The 19,690-nt window shown below is 42.4% G+C and overlaps 1 protein-coding gene across 2 annotated transcripts; it reads left to right on the plus strand.

Moving 5' to 3' along the window:
- Nucleotides 1-304: 304 nt before the first annotated feature.
- mRpL51 (mitochondrial ribosomal protein L51) lies at nucleotides 305-19,064 on the plus strand. Of its 2 annotated transcripts, none has more exons than XM_075890085.1 (4): nucleotides 305-329; nucleotides 6,574-6,711; nucleotides 11,117-11,230; nucleotides 18,784-19,064. In XM_075890085.1, exons 1-4 carry the CDS (start codon nucleotides 320-322, stop codon nucleotides 18,996-18,998), a joined length of 477 nt encoding a protein of 158 aa, XP_075746200.1. In that variant the 5' UTR covers nucleotides 305-319; the 3' UTR covers nucleotides 18,999-19,064. The 2 variants fall into 2 exon arrangements, with proteins under 2 accessions (XP_075746200.1, XP_037278534.2); XM_037422637.2 differs by lacking the exon at nucleotides 305-329 and adding an exon at nucleotides 1,293-1,447.
- Nucleotides 19,065-19,690: the final 626 nt, after the last annotated feature.

The raw sequence follows: 19,690 nt of genomic DNA on the forward strand, positions 1-19,690 counted from the left end.
ATACGCAAAGTATGTTACCCGCCTCTAAAAAAATCTAGCTGTACAGGCGGAATCAAATTTCCCTGTCGAGCAGTGGAGCACGTGTAGACGCTGTTGTCGTTCGCCGCTGCTACCTTGAGTTAGCTGCATTCCTACGCTTCAATTATGGCACAAATACCGAGCATGCAGTATGGCTAATGTATGGGTATCACTGTTGTGTCGCATTTTCCATATTACTGCGGGAAACGGCAGCCGAAGCGGCCGAATGGGCACTCTAGACAAGTGGTTCCGTCTGCACTACTAACCAACATATACTCTGGGTCCCGCTTTTGAAGAATGCATGGAAACTGGTAATTGCTTCATGGTTTATATCTGTTTCTTTTTTTCACTTTTCCAGATTACGGGCCAGGTATGCACATGTAATATTGTCCTTGAATATACGTACGTGTCTTATTCTACCACATTGACGACGCATTAATCATACTCCATCCTACGTTTTCCCTTTGTCATCTTATTTAAACTGGCAACAATAAAGGCTGAGAGGATTCAGAGAAAACGTGAATCGCTGCATCTGTGGGTACTGCATATAATGCACAAAATATTTGGAGACCTAGTGCCACTGAGACACTGATAAGGTGCATAGTTCAGGGAGAAATAGTGTCTGGCGAAGTTCTGAAACAGTTGACTTCATTTCACCTTCCCAGCGCCCTCCGAAACCTAGCGACGCGCAATGTTCTTGGAGGACACGTTATGCGCGCTTTAGTATCGTCCGTGTTCAGGCAAGCGGTGCAGGTGGCGCGGAAGCGAATATGAAGAAAGCCGAGACTGGTCTTTGAATGGATATCCATGTTCGAAGACGTTGTTTGTAAAGAAGCTACTCCAAGTGTGCCAACGTTTTTAGATTTTAGAAAAGTATCTAAAAACGTTGAAGTGTGCAAATTGGTGGTGATTTCGGCTTTATGCCTCTAGGTTTGTAGTATCAGAAGTCTCTAAGGCTATGTTTTTGGCTTTCTGAATTCAAAAACAAAAACAACATCTCACTTCATAAAGATTCCGTCTCTAAAATCAATTTTTACAAAGTATCTACATTTGAATCAAGTATTAGTTTAGTTCACATTGTGATGACAGCGTTTTTTTTTTAATTTTAAATATTGAGGTCATTATTTTCCCCAATGCAAGCACAAGAAGTGATAACGACAGTTAAAATACCTAAAAACGCCAAGTTTTACATACAGCTTTAGTTATTATTTCTATAAAATTTTATATGTACTTAAATACACACGTTTAGTTGTGTAACTATATATTCAACAAAAATAATTGTCTATCATCATCATTACTCACGAGCGGACGCGCACATGGGATAAAAACATGCCCACGTCCGTGTGAATGGGAGTTAAACGTGATTAACTAGTTCACCGCAGTTAAATACTGTGTGCGATTTTCGTCGGTCAAAAGAAGTGTTACTGAGGTAAGGCTATTGTCTTTGAATTATCGATCGCGGCACGCTGCCGCATGCCTTCAGTTCGCTTTATCAAAGACTAGTTTAGAACGTAACCCGACCTTTTGATTGTGTGTTTTGTTTGTGGTTGCTGCTGCTCTTTAACTAATCGTTGTGATTTACACTGAGTTCGTCAGTGTGGGCCGTGCAGCTGACTATAATTGTTAATAGTCCCTGTTGCGACAGAAACGAGCAGTGTTCAGCTTGCAGTGCATACCTGCGTGCTGTGTTCACGTTCTTTGCACGATACAAAAAAGAAACACATTCTTATTTTTTCGCTCATTAACTGCCGAATAAGAAATGGCCTGAATTTATATCGCCTTAATAAGTTAAGCCCATTAATTGTTCGTCATATCGCGTACAGCCGCAGTGTTTCGAATCGCAAGATAAACGTGTTTGTGTCACTTTTTTCCAGCCCTGGATCCGTTCATGGATTTTTGTCTTAGAATGCATTTCGCTCATGTCGTTTTGCGACAATCTTCAACTTGGGTAATACATGTTGCTACTTCGATCGCGATCGAGTTCTATAGAAACGGAATACCCTCATCGCGACTGGCTGCCTTCCGCACTTAGCGCTGTTAAGCCAGTAGACGTCAGTTTCTAGATGATGATGATGATGATGATTTGCTGCTCTTCCCTTTTTAACGGGCGGGTGTACTTACAGTACGTAAAGACACCCTAGCACACAGATATGAAACATAAAAAGAAGAAAAAATGAAAATTAGTAAGAAAAACAAAAACAAAAAACCAATAAAGAACCAACAGACGCGCCCAGCAAAAGGGGAAAAAAATTGAACAAACCGAAAAGGGTGGGGCACATTCGAAGAAAGCATGAGCACAAGGGCGAGCTCAGTTTGTGTTTGCTAACACAACCGCGCTTTGACACTGCACTGTCTCTTTCTAGACATTACACTGCGCCACCGTGTGTTATCGACCACCATGCCACAACCACTGCCCTCCAGCATTCAAGGCGCTGCATCGACACTCTTGCTGCCTGTAGATCAGTCTCTCCATCTTCCTCTGCAATGCCCGCCCCGCCGCGGTGGTCTAGTGGCTAAGGTACTCGGCTGCTGACCAGCAGGTCGCGGGTTCGAATCCCGGCTGCGGCGGCTGCATTTCCGATGGAGGCGGAAATGTTGTAGGCCTGTGTGCTCAGATTTGGGTGCTCGTTAAATAGCCCCAGGTGGTCGAAATTTCCAGAGCCCTCCACTACGGCATCTCTCATAATCATATGGTGGTTTTGAAACGTTAAACCCCACATATCAACCAATCAATCTGCAATGCCCAGCGCGGTGCGCAATGACTCCATGCGCGAGAGTCCTATCTGTCTGAACTCAATCACAAGATGTGCAAATGTCTCGTCCGCACTTCCACAGCCGCGACACAGCTCTGAAGCCATCTCCCTGCGCATCGTTCTCTTGTACGTAAGGGTCTGAAGTGCGCCATCTTATGCCTCGAACAAAACCCAACTCCCGGTGCTGTTGTCGTAAATGTGAACTGAGCCTATTGTGCTTTTACTGTTGCGGTAAAGTTCAAGGGTAGTTTTTCCACTCATTGCATGTTGCCACAGCTTCTCCTTCTTGTCACGCACTCGTTGACGCACCTCCTTGGTATAGAGTCTTGGAGTTTCTGCCTGTACCGGCTCTGTGAGTGGTATGTACTTCTTTTCTAGTTGGTACACCTGGTTCACCCAACTTGTATACATACACATCGTCGCAAGGTATTCGAATACCTGTCTTCCCCAGCACTCTCGGCACATGAATTGAAGGTGACCCCTGTACACTAACTTGCTGTAGGCCTCGCGAGCTTCAAAACCAGACCAGCCGAAGTCCCCCTGAACTGCCTTGTTTGCCACTCTTCCATGGCACGCAAGCACCGTGCAGCCAACTTCTCGTTGCCGCCGCTCCAGCCATTCTCTGGTGGCCGCTGTCATGCAGACAACTGCATTGGCAAATCTGAGGTAGTTTTGCCCACACCCAGCACCACCTGTCGTTGCATTTTTGGGTTGTGCAAAGCCCGACTCCCTTGCACAGTTGACTGCATAAACAGGTGAAACTACAGCATATGAAACAATGATTGAGCTAAATATTAGCTTTGTCTGCGCACCTAACACTTAAAAAAAGAGCTATGAATTTCTCGCCGCCAGTCTGACGCATCACCGAACCGCCAAGAGTGCTTTCTGTTTCACTCGCCAGAACGACGGCAAAAACAAAAGCAGACGCAACAGCTCTGTGCTGCATAAAAACAGACCCCCATCGACACTACTGTTGCATTGTGAATTGCTACGGACGTAAAGGACTTCAGTTTTATTAGTTTTCGCAATTTCGCGAAGCAGAATGGCGAGAGCACGGGATACGGGCCGTTGTGAATGTGTTGGGTAAGCGAATTACTCGCTGTTCGCATGAGAAAGTGTGGTAATGTAGTTCTCGAGTTATTGTTTTGAGTAGCTTCGATGGAGAACTGTGCTAACTTTGAATATGAAGCTTAACAGAGCCTGTGACCGCGGTGCCCCCAGTGCAGCAGTAGACAGGTGACGCGCATGGTAACCATCGCACACCCCGCTACCACTGATAATCTGGAGCTGCACAGCATGAAATTAAAAATAAAGAACAGTTCAACACACAGGAAGCGAGAGGTCGATGGAGAATGCAACTGCAAAGGTAAAAATTGCTAGGGATATTTGTGCCGGACAAAGCGAGCTTTGTACCACTGATCATAAGATAGATTGCTCGTGTTTGAACTTCATTGTTTTGGAATCATGTGTATGCCCAAGTTTAATGCATTTAGCCATTACAGAACGAGCGTCGGAGTGCCTGCCTCGAACTTGATGTTGTGCGATGCTTGCTTGCACTTAAACTCCCAGTTGCAGTATGCCGAAACTGAATCATATTTTGCATTGTGCCCGCAGTTCGTTTTGGTGAACTTCCTACTTTTCTGATGTGAGGTTGGATTGAAGAAAGAAGCTTGTCTAGTCCTTGATTTCGAGAAAACCGCGCCTCACGACCAACGAAAGAGGAGGGCCTTTGCACATTCGCTTGCGTATGGCTCGCTTTGCACTACCGATTTATGGCCAGCGTGTGAATGGGGCACTAGTGGCGGCATTTTTCGCATCGCCGCCTGGGCAAAGTCTGACATCTATCATGATGAATAAACTCGATTTCAATCGAGCCTATAGCGATCGGAAGTGACAGTGGCACAACTTCATCAGTCGTGTACATCAAGCACATTTCATGATAACAGCTGCATTAAACTGTGCATTAAATAACAGCGTGTTTTTTTTAACCTTTTAGAACTCGGCATTGTTTCTCTGTAACTCCCTTCTTTTTTTTTGCCAATCTTTGTTAGTCAGTTTCGTAAATTGTTATTTCTTTTCTACTCTATTCTACTTTCGGGCTGCATATTACAGTTTGCAACCATAAATACGTGAAGGTCTAACCAGTTACAGCCCTCTGAACTGTTGCTTAACAATGGAAAGGCTGCTTTACCTATTATACTGGGTTTCACGCCGTGCATAATGTGCACCTTTTGTGCTGTGACCTACTTAATGATGCCAGTAAAACACGTCTGTTGCCTCAAACCTCTAACACATATCCAAGTCATGTATTTGTCACAAGAAGGCCTCTGTGCATTCTTGCGGCCAACAGTTCATGTATACTAGCATATTATGGTGTTAGCATGTTAGCATATCTCTGGTGTCCGTTCCGGTGGGTACCCTGAAGAGTAGGCACCTATAATACATCCTTAAAATGGCAGGCTTCTGTGATGTATTGTTCAGAACCTTCAAATAGCTGCACTGACATGTTATCAGCACCCTTAAAATAAACTGAGGAAGTGTTTTAGTATTGAAGACAACTTTACTAAAGGTTATGGAAACTGTCATCTCATTCAGCTCTAAAAGTTTAGGAACAACTTTCACGAGTTGCATTAATGTAAATTAATTTACATCATGCATATCTCTTGTAGTGGTGCTGCTCTGACCTGCAGAATTCTGGTGCTGAGCATAAGTCGCTTAAATATTGGAGCATTTTGGTTACCTGGAACACATACTAGAAGCCAGTACTAGGCTTGATGGTACAGTGCACTTCTCCGTGCAGAATGGAGGCATTGCAATGCTGCAATAGCAAGCTATCTTAATTAACTTGAAAGAGAACTTGAAAGAGTTTGGTAGTGAACTACTTTCAGAATGATGTACAACACAGAAATTCTAAGGTGCTAGACACAGTAATTAATCACAGTTGTTGTAAGTTACTGACACGAAAATTTTCAGTTGTCGTTTTTTCTGTCGTGTAAAAGGCCAAGCCCTCAAGTGCCTAGAAATTGCGCCGGTAAGCGCGAGTGTGCCCTAAAAAAGTATTTAAAACATATTTTGTTTCGGTTCCTACTATATCCTGACTTCACGACACGGTATGACCTCCTCTTCACCGGCTCGTGCAAAATATCATGTCGTTACTGCTCCGCACCGCCACTCTTTTTTAATTCACAACTGGCCATTTCGTATGTTTTGGCACCTGATACTGATGTCGTAATGATGCATAAAGTCAGAATTGATACTGTAGCCTTATGTCATGCTGGTGTCAATATCTGTGGGCATACCATACTAAATTATACTTTAATAAAGAAAATAGTCTAATCAGCATTACCCGAGTTTTGCACTTGCTCCGACCCATCTCTGTACACACATGATTTTTATGGAGGAGTAAAGTCAGCTCTGAAATTCGGTGTCAGTTGCCGTTGGAAGAATGCAAGGTTGCTCAGCATGTGCTTGATAAAAATGGAATGAACCGCGAATGAAAAATAATGGCCACGGCTATGCTTGTGTAATACGAACTGTTGGTGGAAGAAACACATTTTCTTCAATTAGGTTAACATGTTGCATTCTTTGCATCACATGAATGATGGGCTTCGACCAACTAGGCTAAATCAGAAACAGGACTGAAATTCTTGGACATTGGTTACCCTGCAACACAACACAGATTGCTAATTTCATAACAAAACAAATGACATGCAAAAGGGAATGTTAAAACAAGTAAAAGTTTTCTTACATTTAGCCTCAACCTAATTGTGCTGCCATATTTGTTTTCTCTACACTCTTTCAGGCAAAACCATGAGCACTATTTTGCACTCGGCCCTGCAACGATTGGCGGCTCGGAGTCCCATTCAAATTTCGGTGCGCTTCTGGGAGCGAAAAAAGTACATCCGGCGCTATGGCTATGAGAACCCCCTGTTGCCCCCTGGTGAGCTGGTGGTTGTGGCGATTTCGAGAAAGAGATGGTAGCTGGACCTATTGGAACAGATTGGCATTTAACAATTCAGTGCTAAACTGACGTAGACTGAGAAAGGATGAAGAGGAAAAAAGCAGTTTGTTGCATCTGAGATCATTTTAAATTTTGAGTTGTGGAGTTAGAGAAAGTGAGTTCCAAAAGCACAGTGAGGGCGGGAGTCAAATGTTCCTATGAGGGAGTCTGACTGGATTCTGAGCGGGAGTGACTCTGAGGAGTGGGAAAAGTTGCTGCGGCAAAATTGGAGGAGTGGACGGGAACTCAGCAAGACGTACTCCTTTTAACAAGTTCGCCTGCTTGGGGGTGCCGCCACTGTCGCACGACATGGCCGAGGGGGGCAGATCATGTGGCATTGCTTCATCTGCTCAATATCCACAGCTTTGAATCAGAAAGCTTTGGTTCCTGTAAAAGCCATTAACTGGATAGGGACAGCGATATTGAAACTACCACGTACGAGCAGTTTGGTTAAACAGAATAAACAGTGGAATTGGTAGAGTGGAATAACTACACGCAAGGTATTCTGGGCAACTCAAGGACGTTTGCTTCCACCTTGCTCCCCATGCTTGCTCCGGCAGTGCAGATTGTGTTCCAATCGCGGATTTGGAGGCATTGCTTTATAGGAGCCACTCGCAGAGTCTATAGACTGCTCCCATTCTGCCATTGGAATTCAACCTTAATTATTTAGGTTTAAATGTCACAAGTAAGTAATGTACACTAAGCCTGCACACTCGGTTCTATAAAAAACATGAGGCGTTTTTTTTTCTATTTTTTTCAAGAAGAGGTAAATGCAAAAATTGAAAATAAGATGAATTTCATGGGAATGTAAAACACGCCTAAGTATTTTCAACTTCTAGAACAGTTTAATAAATATGGGGTAATTCCTTATTGTAACATTAACTTAAGAAGCCAGACTCAGGCTGTTGCAATTAAACTGAGCCACATTCATTAAACGAACACTGCACCAACAATTGTGACCAAAACAGCCAACATGGTCTCACCCAAGATGTTTCATTTGTGTCCTAATTGCTTTGTTATCGTGTTTACGTTCCACAATCAGGTTTTTAAAGGGCGTGGTGGCGCTTACTGAAGCACATGATGTTCAATGACAAAACTTGATTATAAAGAATAAGAGGCTGACTTTTCAACTTCTTTTTGCCTCTTAATGATTTTTTTTTTTCGAGTTTAGCGCTACAGTATCATGTCCTCCGCTCACTCCAACACGGTATATGTAAAATAAAATACACATGAAAAGAACACATTGGGCATCTATCTATTGCCTAAAGGATAAGAAGTGGAGCAGAGCGGCATGTTGTGAAATGAACCGGAACACTTTTCAAGGCCTTCAGTAGATGCTAAGATTAAGAAAACACTCATGATAGTCCAGAATAGTGCAGTTTTTCCCACGAACGACTACTCGCTCTTCAAGTATTTATGCCCATGCTACGAAGCATGGAACCTCGGGAGGGCAAGAATGACATTAATTCTATCGCGCAATATTATGCCGTACATTCGAATAGTTTTACATTGATTTTACGAGCTCAATCATGCCCAAACGAAATGTTCCAATCTATATGAGCCTAATAAAAACTTTACTCCTCAATACTGACGATATTGGGTAATCTAGATCTTAGTCACAATATAAATTTGTACTATTTAGGGGAAAGGAACATACTAGCAAAAAGTTGTTTGAGTAGTCCCGGCCATATTTTCAGTAGAAAAAAGTTTTTTTTTCAGTTTCAGGTAAAGAGCATTTGGCTCTTTTAGAAAAACGAACGCCTCATATGATAACCTCAAAGAACATAAAAAGTGCCTTGTACCTTTACTGCACCGACTACATGCATTCCCTCTCCAAAAAAACAATTTATTTCACTGGAAGGCTACTGACAGTTGGCTGACACATGCTTCACGTTGTTTTTTAGTATGAAAAGCTCAAATAATTGATTTCCCAATCGCAGCAGACGTCACAAAAGGGTTGTTGTGCTTTGAATATTTGGGAGTTCGGAGACAGCTGTGATTTGTCCAGCCTCACACGTGACTGTGTGCCTCTTTTTGGTTGTACTGCTTGTGTAATAAAAAGCAGAGATCAGAATACCAGCAAGCGCATGGAGTTAATGTACTGACTTTAGAGAAAACGCTCCTCGTAGGGCCCATGGATTGAAACCTGCAACCATATCGGTGCCACTATTACCACTATGATGGAACAAAACCAACAGTGTCGCTTGGCTTTTGAGATGCACTCGAGATTTGACGGTGATATTGAATTGAAATATTCAAACCTATGCCAGCTACCTGTCTGTGTTGACTCTTGACGCACGAAGTCATGTAGTAATGCAGTGTTGTCCATGCAACTGGCGCGAACAACGGTAGTTAAAATTTTGAACTCTGTGCTTGGTTTCCAGCTGGTTCAGATTGCTAATAATGTATAGCTAATATACCGAGTATAGGCTTGGGCATTTCGGTAGTTCATTTTGCTATTTTAATTGTATTCGTTAACAAAATAGAGAATAGAACTACACATACACAGTGCTAATAGAGCTCTGTTCGCTGACACAAGGATCATTCAGTGGATTTGCAACCTGTAGCGAAGAGTTCAGGCCGCGGTCGTGCAGTACCTTGACTTGGTGTGATCAGACATTTTACAGTCACCAGCATCTACACCTTGCTTAGCGATTCAGTGTTGCCATTATTCAATGCAAGGAGCCATCAAACAGAAAAATAGGCAAAGCAATCACAACATGCAGTGGTGAATGTGAGTGAGACGTTACCCAGAAGCTTTAGTCAATATTGTACTTAACATGAATGTATGCTGAAGTGTAACCCCAAGGTTTCATCGCTAGTAAAGAGACTAATATAAAGTGGAATGTAGGTACGTGACAACAGAGTACACAGACGACGAGACACTGTGATCCACATGGCGCACTATCCAGTGCAATTGGTGGCACTACTGTGCTCTCAAATGTAGATATGGTGCCACCATGTAGTAAACCCGCCTGCAGATGCTACTTTCTGCTCAGAGTAAATTGCACAGACAGTCATCAGTTCCTTCCTGAATGTATTAAGAAAAATGGCAAATATTGTGGACACATTTTTAATATACGTACAAATAATTGTTTAATATTGACATTGCGATTATTGTTAGCTCTGTATAGCTCTAGTTTTAGTGCATATGTAAAAAAGTGTAATGGAAACAATGGCAGTATACGACCATGTCGGTGCTCTTGCGGTTGTGGCTTTATAGGCTCAGCCTTTCCTCTGAAGTCTCTTATAATAACTTAATGGGTAAGACAGAGTTTTTCATTAAGCATAAGTCAGCTCTGCATTTCTGTAACACAGAACAAGTTGGTCTGTTTCACACGTGGTTTCTTTGCAGTCTATGCTAATGTGCTACGTCTTGTACATTCTTGGTTTTCTACAATGCAATCTGCATGGTGCATATTGATAATGAGTTTGAGAATAAAGCATCACTTGGCAGACTGGGGATGTGATTGTCCACTCTTTTCATTTTTATTTGGTTTTCGCACTTGATAAGTCTTGAACATAAGACCTTGTTGTAGGGCTCTTGGCTCATAGTGCACTTACTTATTCTCTTTTTTGCGTGTTTGTCGTACTTTACCACTTCACAGTGAATATGTATTGCCTAAGTGAACTTTCTGTATTTGTGAAAAGATTGAGTTATCAGAAAGGGTAGTTTAAGTAATTTCCTGCATTCTGCAATCACTAAGGTGTTGCTTATTTGCATAATCCGTGATGGAAGTCAGTCTGTAAAAAATTTGAATTTAACAAGTAGTGTATGCTTTTTCTGTATATTTCATTCGTATTAACATTGGTGAAGAAGTCTCGAGCTACTCTAGCAATTAAAGCTTTAGTCTAATGAATGACCGTTCGCTGAGGGATTTGGCACTGTATGCACTGTTTTATAGTTTGTGACAAAGCAAACGAAGCTTAGAAAAAGCTGATGTGCAAATGTTGTCTGTGTGATAGATGTCAGCTTTACTCCCTCTTGTGGTAATTAGCAGGCGATGCTAGCCATCTGTAACATCCTACTCATTCCCACCCACTGAATGCCTTTAGATGTATTTTTATCTTTTTTTCCAAACCTTGCAGCTATATCTTCTGCTCTATTTACAAAAAAAAGAAACTACTGTTGTTAAAACACATATCATATTGTCATGTTGTAATGTGACAGAAACTGGCTGGTCCGATCACTGGCAAAGAAAAATTGACTTTTTTCACGTTCTTATCATTATCATCTTCTTTCACATAGGGCACATACAATCCTACTGAAATGGATACCACGTAAAAGAAGCTATTGTGCACATGGCAATGGTCGTATAAATTTTTAACCTGCTACTGCTGTCAGGTTACCTGCCACGGCTACCGAAGGAAAAAGGAAAGCTCGGGAGCCAGCCTATCTACACACCTAAGGATGCCTGGTGCGAACGAAGAGCCCTCTTCGGACAAAACGACTACATTGGTGAGTGGGCATGTGTCTCGGATCTTGGAACACGTGCTTATCTTTGCTATCTAGCAACTCATGTTTACACTACCCGAAGAAATTGCACGCCATTTACCCATTTGCTTCACGTGTTGGAATACACCGTAGCACATGTGTCATTTCTGATGAGGCACACTCCGTGGCACTAAGAAGCCACAAAGCCTGTCGCAATGGTATTACCTGGCATAGCTTATAGATTTTTTTCTTAATTCGTTTAAAGAAAAAAGGGCACCCTATCAGGGCACATATACATCCTGGCCATACGCTGACCACATGTGCTGATAATCTGGTCACCAATAATTCGGACACGCTCGATTATTCAAACAAATTTTTGCCACTGGCTGAATAGGCTTCGTGTAAAAATATGACATAAATGCTGAATTAAATAATGCCTGTAGAAGAAGTAGGGCGAGTAATTTGTCCATCTGATAGCCACACCTTTTATTTTCACCCCAAGGCTTCACAAAAAACCTTTGCTTATTACTTCAGTGCACACAGTGCAGAACCTACAAGTGAATTTTCGTTTAGTATCTCTCTAATAATAATAGTTGAACTAAAAATTACTTATCAATTCAAATGTTGCTTATTAGATTTGGCAATGTTCTATTCAAGCTACTGATCTAGGGAATCGAGGTTTCAATAGGTAGGGTATTGATTTATACTGCTTTTATTTTAAAAGTGAACCTATTATCATTGTAAATTTTACTCAGTACAGCCAACCGCCAAATTTTCTGAGGCTCAGTTTTTCGAACATGCTTGAAAATTTGACTGCTTTCGCAATATTGTCGCAAGTCCCTTGAAGTCAGAACATCCAAAATTTCGTACGCTGAAACTTTTTGGCATCTGATTTTTCAGACTTCCTGCTGACACGGTATGCCTGAAACGGCATTCACTGAAACCCTCACCTATGTCGTGTCTATCATCACATAGGTTCTAAGCAGCGCTTCGTGGGTTAATCCATTTGCTGCTGTAGTGGTGTCTGAAAGGCAGCTTTGCTGCAATGCTGAAGCATGATGGGATGAAGCATATTGAAAATATGGCTGGTCTGCTGTCGCGGCACAGTGCATTGATGTGTTTACGGATAAGCACCGCTAATGCATGGAGGTGTGATAGTGGCAGATGCAGCGTGTGTGCAGAGATTTTCATGCATTAGTGCATTGGGTGAAATTGAATGAGTCGTCCACTCTTCCACAACAGCCTTTTTGTATCACAGGAGCGGTTTTAAATAATCCATGAGATGTATTTTTTTCGCACAAATTGTCAACTGGTGGTTGACACTTAGTGAAGCAGAATTGACGGCAGGTATGAAATGGGTTCGCAAGAGCCCAGGCAGTCATGAAGGTGCATTATAAGTGTCTTGGCAGGCATTGAAGCTGCTTCGGTTATGGCTGGGGTGATTTGGCCGCTTGAGTGGAATAAGTAAATCAATTTGTTTGTTCGGGCTGCCTGATGTTATGAATGATTCTGTGGTTCTTAGGGAGTCTGAAGATCATGATGTTGACTTATGTCTAAATTCAGCACATGTTCATTGCGTGCAGATGGGATTCAAATCTCTTTAGCAAGTCATGGATTCTGCTGGTTATAAAATGAAAAAAAAAAAAAAAAAAACGAGCAAATGGAAGATTTTGGCTATATCTTCAATAAAGCACCTGTGTCCTATTGTCACTAGTAATAGGAGAGCTTCTCCCAATCCCGATATTGAACTGCATATGCAGCATTTAATGTAAAATATAGGGTAGGCCATCATAAAAAAAATAAAAAGTGAATGAAAAGCTGGCTCCCTCTTGTTATGCGTATTCCATTGGACAAAAGCTATGGAATTTCAACAATGTCTGACTGAAGCCACCTGCCTCAATAGCTGTTACCATCATGGCTTTGTTTGCTAGCTGTGGGACTGCCCTGTTTTGCATTTTCATTTTTTTTGTGTATCTGTTTGGGCTCCAGGCTGCTTTTTCAGTTTTTTGCGTTTCTGTGAAAATGAGAGAACTATGACAGTTTCGGATCATCATCATCATGAGCCTCACTACGTCCATTGCAGGACAAAGGCCTCTCTCATGTTCCCCCAGTTAACCCGGTCCTGTGCTTGCTGCTGCCAATTTATACCCGCAAACTTCTTAATCTCATCTGCCCACCTAACCTTCTGTCTCCACCTAACCCGCTTCCCTTCTCTGGGAATCGATTTAGTTACCCTTAATGACCAGCGGTTATCCTGTCTACGCGCTACATGCCCGGCCCATGTCCATTTCCTCTTCTTTATTTCAAATATGATATCCTTAACCCCCGTTTGTCTCCTAATCCACTCTGCTCTCTTCTTGTCTCTTAAGGTTACACCTACCATTTTTCTTTCCATTGCTCGCTGCGTCGTCCTCAATTTAAGCTGAACCCTCTTTGTAAGTCTCCAGGTTTCTGCTCCGTAGCTAAGTACCGGCAAGATACAGCTGTTGTATACCTTTCTCTTGAGGGATAGTGGTAATCTACCTGTCATGACTTGAGAGTGCTTGCCAAATGTGCTCCACCCCATTCTTATTCTTCTAGTTACTTCAGTCTCGTGGTTTGGCTCCACGGTTATTATCTGTCCTAAGTAGACGTAGTCTTTTACAACTTCAAGTGCATTATCACCTATCTCGAAGTGCTGTTCTCTTCTAAGGTTGTTGTACATTACTTTCGTTTTCTGGAGATTAATTTTAAAACCTACTTTTCTGCTCTTCTTGTCTAACTCCGTAATCATGAGTTGCAATTCGTCCCCTGAGTTACTCAGCAATGCAATGTCATTGGCGAAGCGCATGTTAATAAGGTACTCTCCATTAACTCTTATGCCTAACTGTTCCCGTTATAGGCCTCTGAAAACCTCCTGTAAACATGCAGTGAATAGCATTGGGGAGATTGTATCCCCCTGCCTTACACCCTTCTTGATTGGTATTCTATTGCTTTCTTTATGAAGCACTGTGTTAGCAGTTGATCTCCTGTAGATTTATTCCAGGATGTTCATATAAGCTTCGTCGGCGCCCTGATTCCGCATTGTCTGCATGACTGCTGATATTTCTACTGAATCAAATGCCTTCTCGTAATCTATGAAGGCTATGTTCGGGATAGAATAGTGTTTAAAGAAAAGGCAATTAAGTTTGCGGAGGCACACATAAATCAAAGCATAGGGTCAGCTTGGAGTGTCTTAGACAAGCATTCTTTATCAGTGGACACAGAGGGATGACACTACATGTGGCTGTCAGAAAATTTAATCTCATCCCAGTATGTGCCAACCTCGTGCTGCACTGGCTGTTTACTGTGCCTCCTGTTGAATCATGAAATAAACATCTACAGTGAGCCTGCCCCGAACTTCTAGCTGATGGTACTATAAGCTAAACCAATGCAAAAATGTTACCTGCTAAAAAATGTGTGTAAACGAGAAGCACTTGTCAGTGGAACAGCTAGCATAGACTATCGTGCCATCAAAAAGTGCATAAGAAAGGATGGTGAAGACGGCTTGTCGGGGCACTTGATTAGAAAATGTGTCCACGGACTGAACAAGAAGTGTGTTCTTTTGTATGTCAAGTTTCTTGTCCTGTCCTCATGCTGTTTTTTCTAAATATGAGGTGGGCAGCCTTCCTAGTGCCAGAGTTTCTGGGACTAAAAACGTTTTCAAAGAAGATCAGCTTCTGTGTATTTCATTCCAATGTTAATTCAAACAAACATAAGCCACTGTGCTTATAATTGTTGAAGACAAGGGTGAGTATACAGTTGACTCTCATTAAATGGAAACCTGTTAAATGGAACTACTGCTTAAACGAAACTATTGCTTTTGCACTGCTTGGTTTCGGGTTTGTATTCTGCGTTTATGTTCACCTCTCAGTAAAAGGAACTCCTGTTAAATGGAACATATTTTCCTGGTCCTTTCAGGTTCCATTTACTGAGAGTCTACTGTACTGTTTGTTCATTTCTGCATGATGCCCACAGCTATCAGTTTTTCTAACATGCTTATTGCATTCTGTTCTGATGCATCTTCATGCAGACTAAGCAAATGACCTCCTTTTAGTGCTGCTGTGCATCAGAGACACGATTGCAATGCTTTGCCGAACCTGTTACAATGGCTTCAATTTATGCTGAAGTCTGTCTTTGGAAAGAGTGGATAATTGAAATTTCTAATATGCGAATATAACGTCTTTGTCTGTCTGAAAAAAATAATACTGAAGCAGCTAATCCTCCGGCTTTTGTTAAGATCAGAAATGTTTGCTATTATGTAGTCGATGAACAATGCATATATAATAATGAAAACTGATCTTTGTTTTGGTGATGGGAATATCGATTTGTTTGTGCAAGGACTTCCAAAGGCATATGATAACAAAGTGATCGAGTTCATAACGATGAACAGTTGAGTCAGCATATGTGTAGACAAACTATATGAAGCTTGTAAACTTGGACAAGTTGGTAAGACATAACTGAAAGTACGAGCAGCACAACGTAGAAGTAGTTACAGCATAACTACAAAAGCAAAAAAGAAAGGATAGAAAAGAGCGTTGACTTTCAGTTATGTCCTACCAACTTGCCCAAGTTTCCACGCTTCATAGCAGTCATCTGTCATGCCGCTGCCATATGGACTCCCAAATCAATGTTGGAATTTATTGAGAATACCAGTGAAGTTCTCACAGTTTTACAATTGCAATGTGCTCAGTATCGCCATCAGTTTTTGCACGTTTGCGATATGCACCCGACAGCAATTTCATACCCCAGGTAGTGTCCCAATGCGCTTATTCTAGAAAATATTTAATGAGCGCAACCACATTTGAAAAGTTGACTAAGTCAACTCAGAGCTGTCTATCTTCAAGCCAACTTGATGTATGATACGACAATAGTCAGATATACGACAAAATTATTTGAACAGACAATAAGCCCAGAAAAGTATTGCGGACATTATTTGTTGTATTTAACTGTAGTGTACGAATTGTGATGTAAAAAGTGGAATGAATTGAAGTGTATGATGATGATGATGATGAATGAATGATGAGTGGGGCGAAGCGTCCTTCAATCCATTCGTCTGCAAGTGCACCTGTTCGTGCGTCCATCTGTACGTGTGCCTGTTCGTGCATCCGTGTGTCTGTCCATCTGCTTGTCTGTCTGTGCGTTGGCCCGTGCATCCGTCCGTCTATCTAGTGAACACTTCAAGTGCTATCATCTCGCTTCTTTTTATCATATATTCATCATATACAAGTACTGCCATCCAGTGGACAATTTATGGACTAAACGAGAGTATGTACCACATTTATGCTGTCAGCACTTTAAGACCGACAGCGTGATAACGCCCCCTCGTTACATTTTTCGTAACATGTGGACATGCGGATATGTGCCCGATGGCGGGTATGTGCCACTGGTATGCGAGTATGTGCCACAGGTTACGCACTATGACTACGGGGGACGCACAAGCCATGCCATAAGGAGCTTTGCTCCTAAAAGGGTAGCCTCCAAGATGTGCATTTTATAACCAAAAACACTAATGGCGTCTTCGGCTGGGGCACCGGTGACGTTTTCTGTGCACTCGTGCGGTGCCGTACGTTTGTCTGGGTACCATGCATGTGGTGCCCTATGTTCAGCTGGGCTAGCCACGATGCGAGTGCACACTACCGCGGCAGTGTGGAGGTCGACAGAGGTGTGGGGTGCAATCCCATCAGCCCACGCGCGCTGTCTTACCGTAAAAAATTACCGTAACCTTCATGGGGTTGGTACAGAACTGATGCAGCACAACCGTCTGAAGAAAAGACGCGCACCCACTGGAAACGTGGCATCTCTTAAATGTCTCTCATTATGGATTTCTGTCATTTTCTGTTTTATTCCTTTAGTACAAACAGGACGCTGGAAATTGTCATCTGCTGAATGGCATCTCTTGCAGACGGTGCTGCTGTCGTAGATTCAAATCTTGTGGTTCACACGTTTGTCTGGCCCGTAGTGGGGCGTGAAACTCGGGCAGTGTTTTACATAACTTCCCTTGCACCGTCACAGTGCCAGTGCACCTCAGCCGAAGATGCCATAAAAATACGTCGCAAGGTTGCACATTGAAGGCCATGCTTTTCAGGCTCGCATGCCGTTCTGCGCTAACAAGCAAGGAAGGGAATGCGAACATTGCAATGAGATCACCGAGTCATTTCGCATTCTCACTTGCGTGCCCTCGACAATCGGTCTTAATACACTATGCCCGCGTGCTATGACCTGCAGATCGCGCATCAAACATACAGATGTACTTGCAAGTGCCGCGCAACGAACGAGATCAGCGTGATGGAATAACACCGTTTTTTCATCGGCTGCGCGCGAGAAAAGATCAGAACTTGTTAGAACGTGGCCTAAAATTGGTCAATATTTGCTAGGAAAACTGTACTTTTTGGATGCACCACAGCGTTCGATATAGCAGATGTCCCGCTGTGCTGGAGTTCGATATAAGGGTGCACTGGTCCCATGCGTTTGCATTGAAAATTCAAGGAGATTTCCTAACTGTTCAATATGGCCAATAATTCGATATATTTGAGTTTGATATATCTGAGGTTGACTGTATTTTTCTAGTCGTGAAGGTGATTGGCTGCCGTGTTCCGACCGTCTGGGCTGGGCCTCTATCCGACTATAAAAGAGCCACTCTAGATGAGATTCATAGTAGAAAAAGAAGGCAATGTCATGTTAAATGTCTGATATCATTTCTTTTATGACTGTGTTTTGTAAAGGAGATTTTTTCCCAAAGGGGTCCTAGCACTTTTTTGAGCATGGTCAAAAAATGCTGTTGATTGGTACTGTAGACTCTAGAGAACACGTGAGCACAGCACACACTACCTGGAATTTATTATGAATTTTGAAATTCAGCTAGAAATCGCTCGTTCTTTTTTTACAAATGATGGCATTGTCCAGAATGACCGTGTCGTGAGCACAGAGTCCACGTCCATAGGCTGGTTTGACCATCTTGAGCTGCATAGTTATTGTGGCTGCTTTGTAATGTTGCAATGCACCCGCACTGCGGTCTATTGCACTAGAATCAAATGCTTTATGGAATTTTACCAGTGTGCTGATGATCATGTTGAAAGTAAGCGAGGCATTGAAAGTGAAAAGAAGGTGCTCAAGGTCAGGACACATGCTCGTGAACGGACCTAGCTCTTAGCCCTTCTGGGTCACCCCCACTATGTAGTTTTCAGTCTGCAACAAATCCTCGTAACTTAGCTCGCGTTTCACAGATTCTAAAAATTTTTGTGGCTGTTCATTCGTGAGGCAATAAGCTCTTTAATAATTGCAAGGCCTCGTTAAGTGATGGTTAACTTAACAGTGCAAGAACATAAAAAGAAAGAAATTTGGGACAGTATAGAGACGAGAGCTGAATTGTACTTTTCAGCACTTTTTTCTACTTTGTCTCAAGTTTTTTCTTATGTTCTCGTGCTTTTAAATTCACCGTCATGAAATTAGACCAACTTGCCCGGGCTTCTACATTTCTGAGCTCCTTTAAATGTCAAGTTTCGAAGAAAACTCCCATAGACGTGGTTATTCAACTGTTACACTTTGCGCTATTACAGACATCCTGGGCAATGGCACCTTGAAGCCCATCCACATCATGAGGGGTGTACCTGGCTGGCTGCAAGGTTTCCAGGGCAACGAGTTCCATATGCTGCTGCGCAAGAGGGCCGTCGTCAACCACTGGCGCGAGACGCGGCCCACCGACTTTCACAAGCTCCAGAAACGCATAAGGTGGCTCTACAAGGTGCTCAACCATAGGACGCGCTCAAATTGATTTGCGCTAGTGAAAGCCCTATACCTTGAACATTGTAGTTATGTAATAAAGCAAGGCTGCACGTTATTTTGGCTTTGAGGCTTCCTGGACGTTTGTCTGTGCAAGTTGCAGAACATTTACGGCCTGCCACCACTTGCACTGCTGAAAAAGTTCCTATTCCGACAAATCTTCAGATATCCTTTCAGTCGTTTAATTCGTTCAGTCGCTGAATGCAAAAATAATAAACATGGTTATTCATTGGCTCAAATGTATTAGATTTCCATATTGCAAGTGCTCAGAAGCAAAATACCTGGTCAAAACTTTGCATTGCCTATAAGGTGTGACCATGATCAGTCTTAACTGTGGCTTAGCAGCTTTCTCGCGGCTTAGCAGCAACTTGTTGCACTGCGATGGCTGAGTAAAAGGGTTTGATTTCTGGCCCATGTGGTTGTGTTTCTATCAAGGAAAAATGCTAAACACCCGTGTATTTAAATTCAGCTGCTCTTTGAAAAACCAAGATCGTCAAACAGATGTATATGCCCTGCTTTGGATTGTCTCATAATGTTATTTTGGGTTCGGTGTGTAAAATTGCCTAATTATTAGCTATAATACGGACTAGAAAAATACAGAACATGTGCCAATATTAAGATAGTGTGTTACTAGGGGTGTGCAAATATTCAAACTAGAAAAATACAGAACATGTGCCAATATTA

This window comes from Rhipicephalus microplus, chromosome 3 (assembly GCF_043290135.1).
Source record: "Rhipicephalus microplus isolate Deutch F79 chromosome 3, USDA_Rmic, whole genome shotgun sequence".
Taxonomy (NCBI): Eukaryota; Metazoa; Arthropoda; class Arachnida; order Ixodida; family Ixodidae; genus Rhipicephalus; species Rhipicephalus microplus.